At 59.6% G+C, this 17,771-nt stretch overlaps 1 protein-coding gene across 4 annotated transcripts; it reads right to left on the reverse strand.

Annotated features, from left to right (window-relative positions):
* Nucleotides 1-792: 792 nt before the first annotated feature.
* On the reverse strand, nt 793-14,656 carry ARHGEF19 (Rho guanine nucleotide exchange factor 19). Of its 4 annotated transcripts, none has more exons than XM_045035144.1 (16): nt 14,356-14,652; nt 10,187-10,630; nt 9,491-9,772; nt 9,221-9,329; nt 9,068-9,144; nt 8,505-8,767; nt 7,560-7,720; nt 7,295-7,447; nt 6,865-6,994; nt 6,653-6,727; nt 6,396-6,485; nt 6,057-6,217; nt 3,888-4,046; nt 3,496-3,575; nt 1,756-1,860; nt 793-1,396 (listed from the first exon to the last, which is right to left on the reverse strand). In XM_045035144.1, exons 2-16 carry the CDS (start codon nt 10,599-10,601, stop codon nt 1,176-1,178), a joined length of 2,481 nt encoding a protein of 826 aa, XP_044891079.1. In that variant the 5' UTR covers nt 10,602-10,630; nt 14,356-14,652; the 3' UTR covers nt 793-1,175. The 4 variants fall into 4 exon arrangements, with proteins under 4 accessions (XP_044891079.1, XP_023113945.1, XP_044891080.1 ...); XM_023258177.2 differs by having other exon boundaries at nt 793-1,333; nt 14,356-14,647; XM_045035145.1 differs by lacking the exon at nt 14,356-14,652 and adding an exon at nt 11,692-12,716.
* Between the last annotated feature and the right edge of the window lie 3,115 nt (nt 14,657-17,771).

The raw sequence follows: 17,771 nt of genomic DNA on the forward strand, positions 1-17,771 counted from the left end.
GGAGGCAGAGGGAGATTTGACAGAAACACACAGAGGAGAAGGCAATGTGACCACAGAGGCAGAGACTGGAGCGATGTGGCCACAAGCCAAGGAAAGCTGGTACCCACCAGAACTGGAACAGACAAGGGACAATTCTCCCCTGGAGCACACACCCACTGCAGGACAGGGGACAGCCCTGCCAACACCTGGATTTTGGCCCAATGACACCAACTTCAGATCTCTAGCCTCCAGAACAGTCAGAGCATAAATTTCTGTTGTTTTAAGTCTCCTAACTTGTGATCATTTGTTACAGAAAGCTATAAGAAACAAACACAAGAACTAAAAAATTCTCTTTAATCTCTAAGCCTATTTGAATCTGAAATTTTGTCAATTGCAGTCAAAAGTAGTCTAATTCACCACAGACCTGCTGTCACCCTCCTCTGGTTAAGAGGTGAACTCTATGGGGGCTCCTGGGTGGCTCAGTTGGTTAAGCACCTGACTTTGGCTCAGGTCATGATCTCACAGTCCGTGGGTTCGAGCCCCATGTCGGGCTCTGTGCTGACAGCTCGGAGCCTGCAGCCTGCTTCGGACTCTGTGTCCCCCTCTCTCTCTGCCTCTCCCCCATTCGTGCTCTGTTTCTCTCTGTCTCTCAAAAATGAATAAATGTTAAAAAAATTTTTTTAAAAAGATGTGAACTCTATGGAAAGACAAATCCCCACTGAGAGGCAGCCAGAGACCCCCCCCCCTTGGCCTTTAGTTGGGGGAGTGGGGCAAGGGGTGGGGGTGGGGGGCAGCATCAGACAGCTCACAGACTCCAAGCAAAGGCATCATGGGCATTTATTTACAGAAAAGCCACAGCAACCAGGGCCCACGCAGGCTGTGGCCAGAGATCCCAGATAATATATACATATATACATACAAGTCCCAGCACCCAACAGCACCGGAGCCAGGCCCCTGCCAGAGGGACTAAGAGTCTGGCAGGGTGAAGGGAGGGGGCCCCAAGTCCTTGCCATATGTCACCTGTGCAGTCCCTATGCCAGAGGAAGAAACCGGCATTGGCCCCAAAGCGTGGACTTTAAGGAACGTGAAGACAGGCTATGCTCTCGATGCCAGGCCAAGGCGCAGCCGCGATGGCCTGGGGCGTGGGACACAACAGGTCCCTCCAGCCCTGTCCAGGAGCCGGGCACGATGTCCCATCACACGGGGGGCCCCCCCACTTTGCTGGTGGCGCTTGTGATCCGCTCACTCTCCCGGAGGTTTCGAAGGCGGGCACTGAGGCTGCTGATCTCTTCCACGTAGGCCTGGGGCACCCACCCCTTCTCACCATCTGCCAGGCGGACCCCCTCCAGCCAGCCTACAGGCACACAGGCCAGGAGCAGCATCCGTGAGTGGCATCGAAGGGACACCAGGGCCAGGTCTGCAAGGGAACGCCTAGGCCCTGATGCAAGCCTTGTCTGCACCCCCGGGGCCGAGGTGACATCATCCCAGCATCTCCCAGCTCCAGGAAGGACCCTGCCTCTGGCAGCCTTGCAGATGAACTTCCGACCTGTTTTTCCCGACACCCTCCACGAAGGGTATTTCCCACTCTCCCCCCATCAGTCATTCCAAATCCTACACCTTTATGAGCAGGAAGTCCCTCCTCTTGTCTAACTTGATTCCTGCACGCTGTGGTTGATCAACCCTTGCACAAGCTTCTCCTGTGAGATCTTAGCCATCTAGCTACCTCCTACCCACCCGAGCCCCATCAGGGAGGCCTTCCCAGGAGGCCCTTCTCACCGTCGCTGGTTTGGGTCCTCACTGCCAGGATGTCAGTCTTTTCCAGGGTCAGCTCATCGGGCTGCAGTGCTTTGTATGTCCTGACACACTGAACCTGGGGGCGGTCTGACAGCCCAGGGGAGAGTGAGGGAGTCCCCAGGGGAATGTAAGAGGGGGCAGGGAGGGGTAGGAGGAGGAAGTAAAGGGGTAGGAGGGTGGCCACTGCGGCTTCACTTCCTCTGCACCTCCCTCTGCCCGCCCTGGCCACTCTCCTCTTACCCGAAACACAAGCCCTCCCGGCTTCGATTATTGCTTCTGTGCCCCGGGCTCTGGCCTCCCCAGCTCAATCTGACACCTTGATGCTGACCTCCAGGCCGATGTCCAACTGCCCCCAGATACCCCCCCCCCCCACAAAACGGTAATGGCCCCTTCATAGGCCCCTGTTACTTCTCCGGGGCTCTCTCTAATCCATCCTTCTCAACTGGGTTTCAAGTCACATCACTCCACCAGTTACAACCCTCCAGGGCTTCCCAGTCCTCTTCGAATAAAATAAAATCCAGAGTCCTCCCCAAGCCTCCAAAGCCGTGTGTGGGATGGCATTGCCTTCTTGCTAGCCTCCCCTCCTCTCCTCCTCCCCTCTCCCCCTTGCTCACGAAGCTCAGCGACACTGGCTGCCCCGCTGTTGCCCAAATATTCTGAACTCCCTTCTGCCTCAGGGCCTTTGCACTGGCTGCTTCTCCTCCCAGGAGTGCTTTTCCCCAGATCTTGTCATGGCCGCCCCTCTTCATCCTTCAGGGGCTTTCCCTGACCAACTGTCTGGAAGCCGTGGGAAGCTCACCCCACAGCCCAAACAGGACTCCTAGCCCAAGCCAGGGAACCGGCTTCAGTCTAGGCCCTAGACTCCTTCTACCACAGCAGGCAGGCTGGCAGTATTGGGAAAACCACAGACTTTGGGGCCAGACCTGACTTGAATCCCAGCTCCGCTACCCATGGGCTACTTGACCTTGGGCAAGTTACTTAACATTTCTGAGCCTGTTTTCTCAGATATGGGAGGGGGTGGGGGGGGGGGGAAGAGTCTACTTAACAGGCTTGTCATGAGGATTAAGTAAAGTAAACGCATATAAAAGCCCCTAATACCAGGCCTGACACATGGCAGGGATGGGTAGAAATGAGTTCCCTTCCACCCCCTTCGTTAGCTCAGCCCTAACTCCCCTGCTCAAAAGCCTTCAATAGCTGCCTGGTATCTGCTCCCTCAAGGTCCTCTGTGATTGGGCAGCACTCTGGCTGACCAGCCTCATTCACACCCCAGAGAGAAGCCTCTACGTCACCCCCCACCCCCTGGCCATGCCGGTTCCTGTCCTCTTTACAACTAGGGCAGAGACGGAGACAGACCCGGGTTCCAGTCTCAGCTCCGCCACCTACTTGGACAGGTCACTCTACCCCTCTGAACCTGTTTTCTAGTTTGTAAAGTGGGTTTCTGTAGGGACGAGATGGGAGGATATAAAAGGCTTTGTCATCTCCAGGGTGCTGCCTGTGTACATGGTGGGGGGGGGGGGGTCGGCCTGTCGTGGGTAAAACCCGCCCCTCCTTCAAGGTTCTGCACAGCCGCCCCGACTGCCCCGGGGTCAGCTGATCTCTCTCCCTGCTGGGCCTGCGGGCAACATGGCACCAGGGCTGGAGGAAAGGGAAGGACCCAGCCCCAGGGGATGTGGGCCTAGAAGTGGGTGATGGCGGGGGGCGGGGGGTGCAGCAGGCTGCTACCTTGGCCTTCGCTGAAGACCTCCTTGTCCTCCTGGGAGCTGGAGGGGCACATGGCCGAGATCCACCGCTGCTTCTCACTTCTAGGGAGGGGGAGGCTGAGCTGTCACAAGGCGCAAAGTGCAATCTCCCAGGGCCAGAGTGGTGAAACAGGGCTGGGAGAATCGGGTATGATGTCCAGACTCAGGACCCACCCCAGGGCCCACCCCACAGCCCTGTCCCCAAGCCTGTGCCCCACCCAGCTCTGAGCCTAAGGACAGAGCGGGCCCAGAACCCCCCCCACCCCCCACGCCAGCTCCGCCCGTGTCCTGCCTCGGGCCACCGTCCTGCAGCCAGAGGTCAAAGGCCTCGTGCCCTCCTAGGGGTCCTCTCTCCCCACACCCAGGCCCACTCACTCCGTCCGGGCCCTCAGCAGGAACTGGTGCTTCGCGTGTTGCCCGTGGAGGAGCTGCAGGAGGAACACGTGGCCGGGGATGCCCTGGAGCTTGAGGCTCAGATCCTTCACCTGGAGCTCGGCCATCTTGGCATGGACGAACACGGCGAATTTCCCTAGCCTGCGGGGCCCGGGGAGGTGAGGTCAGCCTGGCTCATCCCCAGGCTCCCAGCCCCACCCTCAGGACAGGTGAGTTCTGATCCGAAGGAGAACTCCGGCTCCCTCCCCAAGGAAATTTGGCTGTGCAAGACATCACCTCCCTAACAGCCAGCACCGTCCCCACCAGGAACGGGGACCCCGGGGACCCCGTTCCTGCCAGCTCCCTGACGGAAGTGGAGGTGACAAAAGCCGGTCGCTGCCCCAGGCGAGCTTCCAAGTTCTCTCTGCACCTCTCCCGGGGGTCCCTGTTCTAAAGAGCCCACGGACAGCCACTCGGAGGAGACCCTGCCCCGTTTAGGGTCTGCCTCTCTAACTGGTGTAGAACCTGAACTTTGTCTCTTGTTTGCCCCACTCTAGCCCAGTGCTTCGCCCTGCCTGGCCCACAGTGTGGGTTCAACAAACACTTGTGGGAAGAAGGGGCAGGTGGGTGGGTCAAGGATGTCCCACGGATTCCTTCTTCTCAACCCATCTAAACCGAAGTCAGTATGCCTCGCTCCAAACCGGATCGTTTCACTGTTCCCCATTCCGGGGAAATACTCCATCAGGGTGCCCAGGGGGAAACTCAACCGTCATTCGCGCCCCTTGCCTCCCTCTCCCTGCCTCTTCCCTCCCTCTCCCTGCACACCCAGCCAGCAGCTCCATCCTAACTCCCTATTGTTCCTGGAATCCACTTACCACAAGCCCCCCCCCCTCCCAGTTCTGAAGCATCTATTGTCACTTGGGGACAACTGCCACAGCTTCTGGTCTCTCCCCTTCCAGTCCATCCCCCAAATTGGCCGGGAGTAAGACGTCGCTCATCTGTTTCACTCTCCACACTCCCCATGGCCCTCAGGACGCCCAACCTCTGTACTCTGACTTTCAACACCCCAGCTTCCTTCTCCTGCCCTTCCCCTCTACAAACCCAGCCAGAGCAGGCTTCATCATCCCCTGAACACAATCTGCCGTCACGCCTCACTGTGACTTTGCTATATATCCTCCCAAACTCCTCCTCTACCTGGCCAAGTCCTATTTATGCTTCAAAACCCAGCTCAGGTGTCCCTTCCTCTTTGAAGCTTTTCTGATTCTCACCCCATGCCAGGGGATGCTTTCCATCAAAACCCTAACCAGGTGGTTATCAGGATGTATTTGAATTGTTCTGAGAGCTCCTGTAAGCAGAAAACAAGTCTCATTCAGCTTTATGTCCCTGGCACCCAAGAGGGCCCGGGAGAGAATAGGGGTTCGGGGACATTTGAGTGAATGAGTGAATGAATGAATCAGGAACGAACCCTGCCCATAGTGCAAGGAGTCCATTCTTCATCGCATGCAGCCTTAAGGCTTACCTCCCTCGGAAAGTCTTCTCACTCATCCCAAACTTACCACTCACAGCTAATGCTGAGCGTCCACCATGTGCCAGGTACTGTGCTATGGCCTTTCCACGTATTATTACGACACTGAGTCTCCCTACCTGGTAGTCTCTATCTTACAGACGGAAGACAGGATAATACAACGGTTAAGGGCCTGGGATCCGACATCAGACGGACCCGGCCTCCTGGCTCCTGCCTTTACTAGCTCCACGACCTTGAGAATTATAAGGGAGCCTACTTTCCAGGGAGATGTTTAAAGAAGTACAGAGAATAATCCACACAGCATGCCTGGCACAGACTCAGCAAATGTTGGCCATCACCATCATGACTCAGGGCGGAGCGGGGGCTCCAGGATCGAGCTCTTAATCTCTGCTCTACTTGGCTTAGGTTCAGAGTAGCGTCCAGTCCTCCACATACAGTCCAGCCCTTGGTTCTTAGGTCTGGAAAATGGAATGGACTTGCCTCACATCTCTGCCTTTCCTGGGGGAGTCTGCAAGGCTCGGGGTGCCTGGGCAGCACAGTCTGACCTGTGGTTCTTCAGCCCAATGGTGGCTGTGGTTGTGAGCCCAATGGTGGGCAAGAAGGGAGCCTGGCTCCAGCCTCCTTCCCCCCACCCTGCCCAGACTCACTCCTTCCGCCGGGAGAGCAGCAAGCAGTCATTGAAGAGGTGCAGGTAGACCGCCTTGCTGGACAGCTTCAGCTTGGCAGGGGGTGCCGCGGGCAGCGGTGCCAGTTCCACCAGCTCCCCGTGCCGAACCAGCCAGCGGGCCTGAGAGATCAGTGGGAAGATCTGGAAGGAAGGAAGAGGCAAGGGGGAGGGCAGGTCAGGCCCAGGACAGCAGGGCAAAGAGCACAGAACAGGGAATGGGAGGGGGTGGGCAGTGATGAACTGGCTCCCAGTGCCCAGGGGGGAAGGGAACAAGAGTTGCCCCTTTGTGGACCCCATCCCCCCAGCTGCGGACACGCACCTTGCCCTCAAAGTGGATCTTCTTGCTCAGGTGGATGAGCTCCTCTGTCCTCTTCATGGACTGCACACTGGCATTGCACTCTTGCACCAGCTGGGGAGGCCGTGGGTGGGTCACCTGCAGCCCCCCCATCCCCCCACCCAACCCCGGCTCCCAGAGCCTAGCCTCAGACTCCCTCCTGGGGACCAGAGGCTCTGATGGCGGGGGCTCATTCAGAGATATGCGGGTGTTTGGGGGAGGCCCTCGGGAGCCGAGCTCACCTCCTTGAGCGCATTGAAGGCTTTGGTGGCCACATCTTCATCTTCTGAGCCCTGTGCTGTCCTCTTCAGGATGTTCTAGAGGGTGGGGTCGGTGCAGTGAGGCAGGCCATGACCTCCACCTATAACCCCGCCCACCCGTGGGTACCCGGAGGGGCTATGGAGGGCACGGCACCATTTTCCTCACGCGGCCCTCGCTGTGGCCCTCTAGGTACCTCCACGAGCATCTTGAGGCGGGTGATCCTCTGAAATGGCAGGATGAGGAAGGAGGTGAGGGGCAGACGCTGGCATACGGGAGACTCCTCCAGGCGAGCCAGTATGCCAGGGAACTTGGGATTCTCCAGACTGAAAGATGGGGAGGGGGTTGGAGTCACGGATGGGTTCTTGGTCCCACGAACGGCCAGGATCCATGACCCCAGCCACCACCTTGGTTTTTCAGGTGCCTTCTCAGCACATCCCTCCTGCCTCTGGCGCCTGGATCTAACCTCATCCTCGACAGAGAGGCCTATTCAGGGCCTCCTCTTCTCCCAGGTCACCCTTCCCCACCCAGTCCTCTGTACCCACTCCTGCCTAAGACCCCCCCCTCTTACCCTCCCTCCCCCCCTCCCCGCCTCCTCCCCCGCCCTTCAGAGCCTCCCGCCCTACAGCAGGCGCTGGTAGGTGCGCTCCTGGTAGGCCTGGTTGGTGACGTAGGGCAGGTAGACTCGGCGGAAGGCTGGGCAGTGGCGCAACACGATGTCGCACACGCTGAAGCGCAGGACATCGGCCTCTAGCCGCTGCTCCAGGTCCTGCAGGAACCTGAGGGGTCCGGCGAGGGGTCAGGGTCAGGGTCAGGGCCAAGGAGAGAGCCCAGACCTGGGCCCCCCCCTCCCCCGCCCCCGCCACACCCCTGACCGGACCACTCCCTCACCTCTCGCTGGTGCTCTTGACCTCAGGCAGTTTGGAGAAGAGCCACTGTTTGTCCTGCACCCCTAGACATTCGCTCAGTTCAGCGGAGCCCAAGAAGTGGCCCACGGCCACCGACAGGCTGTGGATGTATGAGGCCTCGGACGTGATCAGCTCGAACTTGGCCTGAGTGTGGGTGGACGCGGGGTTGAAAGAGCCGGAACGGCCCATCCCTGACCTCACTTCCCTCCCGCCCTCCTCCCCCTCCTTGCCCCTTCACCCCCCACCCCCGGCTGCGCCGGCCCTGGCCACCACCGCGTTAGACGCCGCACCCTCGTGTCCCCGCCCCTTTTCTAGCCCCACCTCCGAATACCTGGGGGCAGGCGGGTTCAGGGGACCCATCTCCAGCCGCGCGCAATTGTTCAAACCCAACCGAAGACCGTGACTGAGCCCCTGGCTCCACCCACTGGGCCGGGCCCTAGTCCTCCAGTGGCCCTGCCCCTCCGCGGGGAGCCCTGCGTTTAGCCCCGCCCCCGGTCCCAGGCCAGCAGAGTCGCTCGCGCACCACGCGTTTTCCCTCCCGAGGGCTCTGCCCCTCCCCTGTCCTCGCTTTCTCGATCCCACCTCAGCCCGCCCGGCCTGACTCCGCCCCTCACCCCACCCCTTCGTCCGGCTGCCGCCCTCGCCTCCCGCCCCGCTCCCAGCCCGCCGGCAGCCAGCCCACCCAGTCAGGTCCCGGGCACCCACCTTTCTCATTGATGGTCCCGCCGGCCCCGCCCCCTTGTGGCCCCGCCTTCCCCGCTGAGGCCCCTGCCCACCTCCCGCCGGTCGCAGTCCCACTGGCCGGGTACCCCAGGGCCCCGCCGAGTCCCGGGACCTCGTCCTCCCGGCCCCGCCCCCCGCGGGCCCCAGCGCCACCTCCCCGGCGGGCAGCCCCGCCCACCCCGCCCCGCCGACCCCCGGCGCCCACCTCCTGCAGCTTGCAGTCGCGCAGGCTCAGCGTGGCCAGGACGCCGCTGCCGCGCACGTCGGGGATGTCCTGCCACAGCGAGAAGGTGGAGCCTCGCGCCGAGCGCTGCGCCCGGAAGGAGCTGCTCGGGGAGAGGTTGGCGCGCGGCGGCCCGGGCCCCTCCTCCGCGCCCTCCGCCTCGTCCCCCGGGCCCTCCTCCTCGCGCTGCTGCCGCCGCAGTTCGCGGGCGCTGGCCACGTCGCTGTATTCCTGGTAGAGGACCGCTGGGCGGGGAGAGGGGCGGGGGAGGGCCGTGGGGCGCCCGCCTGCCCGGCCCGGCTCCTGCCCGGCTCCCCGAGAGCCCGCCTCCCTAAGAGCGCCTTTCGGAAGGTTCGGGTCGCGGGACACGGTGGCCCCGCGCACGCACTCCCTCCCTCCCTCCCTCCCTCCCTCATCCGTTCCGTCAACGCGGCTGGCGCGCCCCCTGCGTGCCAGCCGCCGCGTGCTTGCTGCTGACATTCATTTCCCTCCCTCTCTCGCAAGATCCCAACCTCCCAACTCCCCCAACCCTTCCTCCCACGTACTGTTAAGGAGAAACCGGGACTGGCGCCGCTCGCTGGCGCTCCTGGAACCCAGAGCCAGCTCTTCCTGCGCGTCCAGCCTAAGAAAGGGACGGTGTCAGGGCCCTTCTTCGCCTGCACCCCTCCTCGGGCCGAGCTCGAAGTAGGAGATGATACCTGGGCTCGGGCCAGCCGCTATGGCCGCCGCTCAGCTCAACAGGGGCTGGCATCGCCGTACCGTCCGCCCTCGTCTCTACACCGCGCGACTCCCTTCCGGACGCCTTCCCTGGAGAGAGCGAGAGCTGAGGGGGGGTGGCTCCAAGAATGGCGCTGGGCACCTGGGGTGCCATCCTCCAGCTGTCCAGCACCCAGTCTCAGGTGTGGGCCGGGGCCCCTGCTGCATCTGGCTCATGGCCTGCTCTTAGGGCCCAGGGGAGAAGCTGGTACCTTCCCGAGCTGCTCCAGTGCCTGACCCTGGGGTCAGCACCCTGGCTGCTGAGTTCCGCCCCAGGCGCAGGGAAGAGTGCAGCCGGGTCATCAATTCAGAGGCCGAGAAGCGCCTCCGCTCAGGCCCCTCCAGGCCTAACCGGGAGGGCCCAGACAGCTCCAGGGGCCTAGGCTCCTCTGCGCTCAGGGCTTGCTCTGCTGCCTGGCCAGGCTCCAGGAAGACGGCATGGGCCTCAGGGCTGCCAGGGAGCTCTTCACGCTGGTACACCCGCATCTTGCGCCCTGCAGGCAAGTGGGGTGAGAGCACAGGCTGGCATCCATCCACTGGGCGCTCTCTCTACTCCTGCCTGCTGCTACCCTGTGGCCCTGAGCATCTGAAGGACACGCCTCAGGGAAAGGCCAATGTTTTTGCCAGGATGTGGTCCCCCCCCAAAAAATGGGATCAGCAAGAGGGGTAGAGAGAGCACAGTGCCTGACTGCAGTGGGCAAGGGGCCAAGGAGCCCAGGGCAGCCGCTCATTTGCTGTGCAACATCCGACAAGTCACTTGTCCTCCCTGAGCTCCAGTTCCTTCCCTTACCACTAAAACCTACCACTTGTCCTGCCTGTTTGGAGAACTCAGGGGCTTAAGAGTCCCGAAAGAACCACCCAGCCTCTCCCCTATCTGCCCCACTGGGCCACCACCCAGAGTGACTCACAGGCTGACTTCTTCTCTGAGCCGTGGCTGGCCCGGCGCTGTGGCTGTGGGTGCTGGGGACTCCAGGGTCCCTCCAGAGCTGGGGGCTGGGCACTGGGACAGTGTGGCCAGCTGCCAGCCCTGCTGGGCCGCATTCCCCCACTGGTGGAGATCTCGCTGTCTGAGACTCCTGGGGATGGTGGCCATAGCAGCCCTTGGAGAGGAGCAGGGGTCCCCAGGGACCAGCGGCTGCCAGGAGCCTGCAGCTCCTCTGGGCCGACGGGGAAGAGATCCAGACACACAGGGCTCGGGGGCTGCAGGGTGGGCAACTCTGCAAAGGACAGACTCTCCTGCTGGCACACAGCTACTGGGCGGCGGGCAGCGCCACGTGGCCCGGCCAGGTGGGACTGGAGGGTGGCAGGTGGCCCACAGTCCATTCCTCCTTTGCTCTGCCACCCACCTGGACCTGTGGGGGAAAAGGTGTCAGAGGCGGACACGGAACAGCAGGGCTGGCCAGCAGGCCACCTTTGTCTTGGAGGCCTGGACAAACCCTTGTGTACCCACATCCGTACCAGCACACTCACACGCCCAACTGCATGGCGATAGCTCCCACTGAAGCTCCTACTCATTTGACACTTACCGAATGGCGGGCCAAGTGCTTTGGATATATCATTGCATTTGCACAACAACCCTGAGCTGATGCTATTATCATCCCCATTTTATAGGTGAGGAGAGCGAGGCACAGAGGTCCTTTGGTATGTGGTGAAGCCAGGATTCAAAGCCAGGCAGCGTAGCTTCTGAGGCTGCGCTTTTAACCACCTCGCACACTTCCAGCTCTCGCTGACACAGGCTCAGACATACAGGTACCTACGCTGTCACACAAACACACGTATGTTCCATAGACTTGCACACACGCTTTCTTCCAAGGACACGCACGGACATACACACTTTCAGAGATACACTCAGACGTTTCACGTTCGCAGGCTCTCACATTCACACGCTTTTTACCCAACTACATACATTCACATACACACACACAGACACACATGCCGACCCATCAGATACTTGTGTATCCACTCGAGCTCTCACTCCTGTTCCATTCACACTCACACACCAGGATCCAGACACAAACACACGGGCCCAGAAGTCCTTGCCTTGGTGTTACCCAACCTCCTCTCCCGTGCCCAGAGTTACAGCCTTCAACGCTGAGTGGTGCCCACACCCTGCCAAGCTGGCTGGGAGGGTCACGGACTGGCAGGCGGGCCACCACCCAGATCAGGCTAGGCCCTCCCAGGAGAAGGGCAGGGAGATGTCCCCGCTCCCCGGCTTGGGGCGAGAGAAGGGGTCCTTCCCTGCCCCGGCTCCCAGCCCCCGGGATCAAGCCAGCTGACCGGGTCCTGTCTGGGCAGGAAGTCATGCCAAGGAGTCTGCCGGAGCCTCGGGACAGGCCTATTGATTGAGGGATCGTGGCCCCCACAGCCCTTCCCCCGTGGCCCTCCTCTGGCTGCCCTCCTGCAGCCCCCTCACCTCTCGAGCCGAGGGCCTCTGCTGATGTTGCTCTGCTCTGGCAGGGGAAGCCCTCTCTCTGCCCAGCTGGCTGGGGGAGATCCCACCCAGACAAAGAGTTTGATTCATCAAACCCTGTGGTGAGGCAAGCGGTAGGGAGGGAGGGAGCAGGCAGCGGGCTGGGCGGGGGCCTACCCTAGCCTGGCCTCACTGTGGGCAGGCGGGGCAGCATGGACCCCCCCCCAGGGGCCCCCTCAGGCCAGAGGAGCAGTGCCCAGCCTGGCAGGGCAGGGAGACCCAGAGGACAGAGACAGAGATAGGGACCCAGAGATACAGAGACCCCTTAGGCAGCATCTCGGAACGGAGACCCCAAAAGACTCAAACCCAGAAAACCACAGACGCCAAGACATTCAGGGACCCAGAGATGGAGACAGAGAGACAGAGACACCGAAAATTTCGCAGACCAGATACTCAGAGACAGATGAGAAGCACAGAGAAACCCAGGGAGACAGATGAACAAATGTTTCGTGCCCCGCGGGGTTGCCAGTCCAGTGAGGGAGTTAAAACTGAAAACAGTTACAATCTGGGTTGGCAGGGGCCCAGGCAGAGGAACCGTCGGCGCTCAACTTGGCCTGAGCATTCCAGGAAGGCTTCCTGGAGGAAGTAATGACAAACTGTTCCAGCGGAAATACCCAGGGACCCGGTAAACATAGAGAGGGAGAAAATCTTGATCTGAGAGGAACAGTGACAGTGTCAGTGACCTTGGGAGAGAGGGATGGAAGAGGACCCAGTGGGGGACCACTCTGCACAGGCGCCCAACTGCTCCCCTGCTCTCTTCAGTCCCTGTCTGGGGCGGGGTGGGGCTGCTCCTGAGAGACAGTTACTCTTAAGCGTCCAGGCTCTCCCCACAGGCACAGCTTTAGCTTGTACTTTAAACCTCTGTCCATCTGAGCACATCTCTGTTTCCTCATCTGGTAGATAGGCTAGTGGTGCCACCTTTAAAACACGCATGTGAGGGGCGCCTGGGTGGCTCAGTCGGTTGAGCGTCTGACTTCAGCTCAGGTCGTGATCTTGCAGTTTGTGAGTTTGAGCCCCGCGTCAGGCTCTGTGCTGACAGCTCAGAGCCTGGAGCCTGCTTCCGATTCTGTGTCTCCTTCTCTCTCTGCCCCTCCCCTGCTCATGCTCTGTCTCTCTCACTCTCAAAAATGAATAAGTGTTAAAAAAAATAATAAAACACGAATATGAGAATTCGTGATAGCAGGTACAATGCGGCTAGCACATAGTGAGAGCTTTGTAGTTGATAGTCATTCTACTGAGTATTGTGATTAGTCTTTCTCTAGTCAGGCAGGTGGCTTGACTGCCCCCATCACACAGATGGGGAAAGTGAGGCAGTGAGGATGAGACCCACTCTTCTTTGTAGGAGCATGAGGAATGAGACATGAGACCACTGCCCACCAGAGAGGTCTCTTTCTCTCCAGGAATCTGAAGTCCTCAACATAGAAGTCCTACTTGCTTCTGTAAGGACTCACAGTATTCTATTCCCTTGCATCCTGGGTGAGCCTCTCCACTTGGATTTTGGAAGCTCCTGGAAGGCAGGGAGCACACATCCACTATACCCTTCTGAGTTACAGGGATAAATGGGCAAAAACATGGAAGCCTTGGGGCAGGAGCACCCGAGTATTAAAGACTTAGAGGAGAAGGCTGGGTGAACGCTGAGGGAAGGAGGTAGAAGGCTTTCTGGAGAGACAGGCTGGAGGTAGGTCCCTGGGGGAGGAAGTCAGGAGTGAGTCAGCCTCCACCTCTGTCCAGACCAAAGGGCAATGGGAATGACCCTGGGATACCAGGGGATACACAGGCTGAGATACCAGCGCTGTGGCCTTCCAAAGATGTGGCCCACTCAACCTCAGTGCTGGGGGACCAAGGAGGAGTAGAGCTCTGTTCATATTACGTGTAGCTCATCTCTGCTGGGGGGGGGGGAGTGGGAAGGGGGGGGAGGAAAAAGCCACAGGAAGAGAACTGGCCCCAAGTAGCAGGGACATTCCCTGCCCCAGACACGATCACAGGATACTCCAGTGCCAACAGTCATTCTGGAACCCACAGGGGAAAGTCCTGCCAGAGTCCAAGCCCAGTGTTGACCCCGACTGGCTGTGTGGCCTTAGGCAAGTCACAGCCTGTTTCTGGGCCTCGAGTGTCCCCATCTGTAAAGTAGCACATAAGGGCCCTCCTGGCTGCCCCCTCTAGGAGACCCGTGTCATCATGAGTGTCTCTGCAGGCGGAGAAGGATGGGCAGGGGCCAGGGAGGGTCCCATCCAGTGGGCACTGCTAATCACACAGACAATAGGCCCACTTGGCAAGGCTGGCAGAGAGGGTCTCTGGATACTACCATGGTCCAGGGAGAGCACCTCTGGCTTCCTGTGCCCGGGTTTTCCCTGCTCCCTCTCTGGTGCCCCTTGTCCCGATGCCCAGAGCAGTAGGGCCCTGCCACAGCCCCTCTACCCCTCAAGGGACAAAGCCAAGTGGCAGGTCGTGGCTGGAAAGGGGATCTAGGCCAAACGGGCTGTGGAGCCCCAGGAGGCCATAAGTGGGTGGGAGCCAGGATCAGAGACCAGGCAAGCAGCACAAAGGACTCACTCTGGAACGACTGACGGGAGGGGTGGGGCTGCAGGCGGCAGGGTGGGGCCCTACCTCAGCCAGGGAGCTCCGTCCAGCCTCCGACACGGTCCAGGGCTCCAGACCACCTGGGGGCTCTGGGGTTGTAGCCGGGTCCTCAGGGGGCGATGTCGGCATGGCCCCCGAGCCGGGCAGTGCAAGCTCCTGGGTATTGTGTGGGGCGGGGAGGGGGGAGGCGAAGGCGGAGGGAACCTCGCAGGCGGGCAGACGGCTGTCTCAACGTGCCTGCTCCCCGCCCCCCTTCCTCAGAACCGGTTTGGCCAGTCTGGGGTACTAGAGGGGGGCTGGAACAATAGGAGTCCTATGCCCCGGAGAGGCTCCGAAGGACCCCAGACCGATGTCCTAAAGATGGGGGAAGCACTGCTCTTCCTCCTGGGAAACATATCACCCCCTTTTCTGGAGCTTCCCAAACGTGAGACACGCTGGGAGTGGAGGGGCTTCACAGAGAACCTCCCGAGCCTTGGACTCCTCAGGGACCCTGAGAACTCTGCACTTCCCCCTCTGCCGACCCTCTCTGAGCTGGCTACCGCATCTATAAAATGGGAATGCTCATCTCTAGGGCGGGGAGATGGAAATCGTGAAAGTTTGGCGACGTGATGCATCCAGGACCATCCTGGCCGGCCCTTCCAGCGTCACTGCTCTCATGAATGACCCATCCACCCCGGCTGCCTGGAATGACCCACCTTTGCCATTTCCAATGGCCTCCTCCACCAGGAAGCCTTCCCAGACTCTGGTCCACACCAAATGAGCCCTCAATAAACCAACAGCCCAAGTAGAACCAGCCTCCAGTAAGGAGGGCCTACTCTACGGCCAGCAATCTTCCCGACCCCGGGAAAGGGAAGGCTGTTTTCTTCCTAATACTCTCTGCCGTTCATTTAAGCACTCGGTAGTTGCCAGGCACATAGTAGTAATATGAATACGCACACAAATACCAATACTCGTGTTGCTAATAACTTACTGTCCACTATGTGCCAGGCACTGTTCCGAGCACTTCACACACTGATCCACAGGTTTCCCTCCCTATCCAAAAGTAGAGCGCTCCTGTGAAATCTTTCCTAAGCCAAACGACGTGCAGCGAAGAAGCAATCGTCATTCATTTATTTGGAACAATGTTTTTAGCACTTCCATACCCCCCCAAAAATAACCTCTCTTGGGTTTTTCTGATACTTTAGGACCTATCTTGCTAACAGATGCACAAAATAGATGGAGATAAAGCACAAAGCTCGGCTGGCTTGATGATGACATGCTGAGGGTCGCACCAGGGCAAAGCTTGGTGGGGCCAGGCCCTCTGCTCAGGGGGTCGCTGCGTGCCAAACGCTATTTTCCCTTTTCACCTTTTTCCGTAAAAGCAAAATCGTTCTTTGGATTTCTTCCGGTTAGCAAAGACACGTAGTAATACAGATCTGCGGGGAAAGCCAAGTCACGAGCTGCAGACTTTTGAAAAGTTTCGTTTAATCTCTGCCACGAGCCTATGAGGTCGATACTGTTACTGCTCCCACTATCACATGAGGACAGGAGGCTTGTACGGGTTAAATCAGGGGAGGTATCACAGTAAATGCGTTAAATCTCTCGTTGGCTCTATGAAGTCTCTATTTTACAGATATGAAACTGAGGTTCAAGGGATGAATAACTTGCCCAAGGTCGTGCAGCCAATAGGTGTCAGAACTAATATTCAAACCCAGGTCTCTGACCCAACCACCAACCTGAGTCCTTAACAAAGGAGTGCTTAACAAAGGAGTGCATCACCAGGCTTTGGGGAGGATCTGGCGAAAAGTGTGCAAACATCCGTGGGGAGGTGTCTCAGCTCTCCCTACTAAACCCTTTACTCTTAGTCATACACTGCAGGCCTCCGTGAGCACCATGGGCAGGTGTCCTGGGCCCAGATCCCAACGAACTCTCCCCCACCAACTCGTGACCATTCAATACCGAGTGATTAGGGTCCCTCCACTCCCTTGGCCTCCAGAACATCCCGACATAGTGAAGACACACTACACAGTGTGTGCGGGAACCAGGCGTCTATGGGGAGGTGGCACGCTGGGGGGCAGAGAGAGGTTTATTGCCCGCATTGCACACAGAGCAGGAGACGGGGACAGGGAGAGGAAGGCAATGCAGGACTAACGGTCTCCCTAGAGCTCTCCCAGGCCAAACTTGGGGCCGCTGGCCAAGGTACTGCCCAAGACCCCAGCCGGAAGCAGAGGACCCCAAATGGAAGGAAGCATCTGGGGAATCCAGGTTTTTGGAAGTCCCCTCCCCACTCGCCCCTGGTCCTGGGCTCTGGGGACAGAGCCCCTGCTGCACAGGACAGAAAGCATGGTGGCTTGGTCAGGGTGAATAGGCGGGCCTTCGAGAGCAGAGGGGACGCAGGTGGGGAGAATGTAATAGAAGGGGCGTGGCGTGGGCGGGGTTTGGTGAGGGGCGGGGCCAGGCAGAAACCTTAGGGACTCCCGGCCAATTCTCTCTCCAGGAGAGGCCAAACCAGAGGGCGGAGCAAGAGGGGGCGGAGCTAAGGTCTGAGGGCGGGTCGAGGGGAGGGCAGGCTCAGAGGGGGAGGAGCCAGGATCCGTTAGCAGAGCGGACCGAAAGCAGCGACTCCCGGTCGTCCGCAGGCTCCTGCTCGGCCGGATAGCGCTTCGCGCTTTACCTTGGCAACCAGGGCGGCTGGCACGTCGGGCACGAGCCAGGCGAGGAGGTGCACGGAGAACACCGCATGCTGGGGGGAGGGGGAGCCAAAGAGAGAATGAGTCCCTTAGCTAGCTGAATGTATAAGTGCAGGGCACCATTCTGAGGGGTTCCCGGGTATTAATTCATTCAATCCTCCCAGCAACACCAGGAGGGGAGTACAATTACTGTTCCCGTTTTACGGGTGAAGAAACTGAAGCATAAAGCAGTTATCATTTGCCCAAAGACACAGGTATAACACTAGGGACCTGATGGAGAGGCAGGGCTGGAGAAAGGATCCTGAGCAAAGCTGGAGGGGTCAGGCCTCCTCGCCTTCGTCCAGCTCTGTTGCCTAATAGTAGTCGTGCTAATTGACTGCTGCAATGTGCTGGGCGCTGTGCAAATGCGTGACACCGAATCTTCACTACGACCCTCTAGATTCTATTCTATAGCATAGCCCCGTTTACTGAACCCAGGTCTGTCCGATACACAAATACCTGGAAGGAGATGGTGAAACCCAGACGCACGGCCAGCAGCTTTCCTGTGCGTCGCGCGAAAGGCCGCGTACCTGAGCTGAGGAGCGCGCGGGGCTCCGCGAGGCTCTCCCGCCCCAACCCTCCCTGGAGCCTGGCCCCGCCCCCTCAGCCCGTACCCCCTCCGCTCGGCCCGGCAGTCCGCCGCGCAGATTCAGCTTCCGGTCCTCCCAGTTAGGCCCCGTTCCACCCCTCCCACCGGCTCCCCGCTCCGCCTCCAGATTCAGCACCCCGCCCCCC

The sequence above is a fragment of the Felis catus genome, chromosome C1 (assembly GCF_018350175.1).
Source record: "Felis catus isolate Fca126 chromosome C1, F.catus_Fca126_mat1.0, whole genome shotgun sequence".
NCBI classification, from domain to species: Eukaryota; Metazoa; Chordata; class Mammalia; order Carnivora; family Felidae; genus Felis; species Felis catus.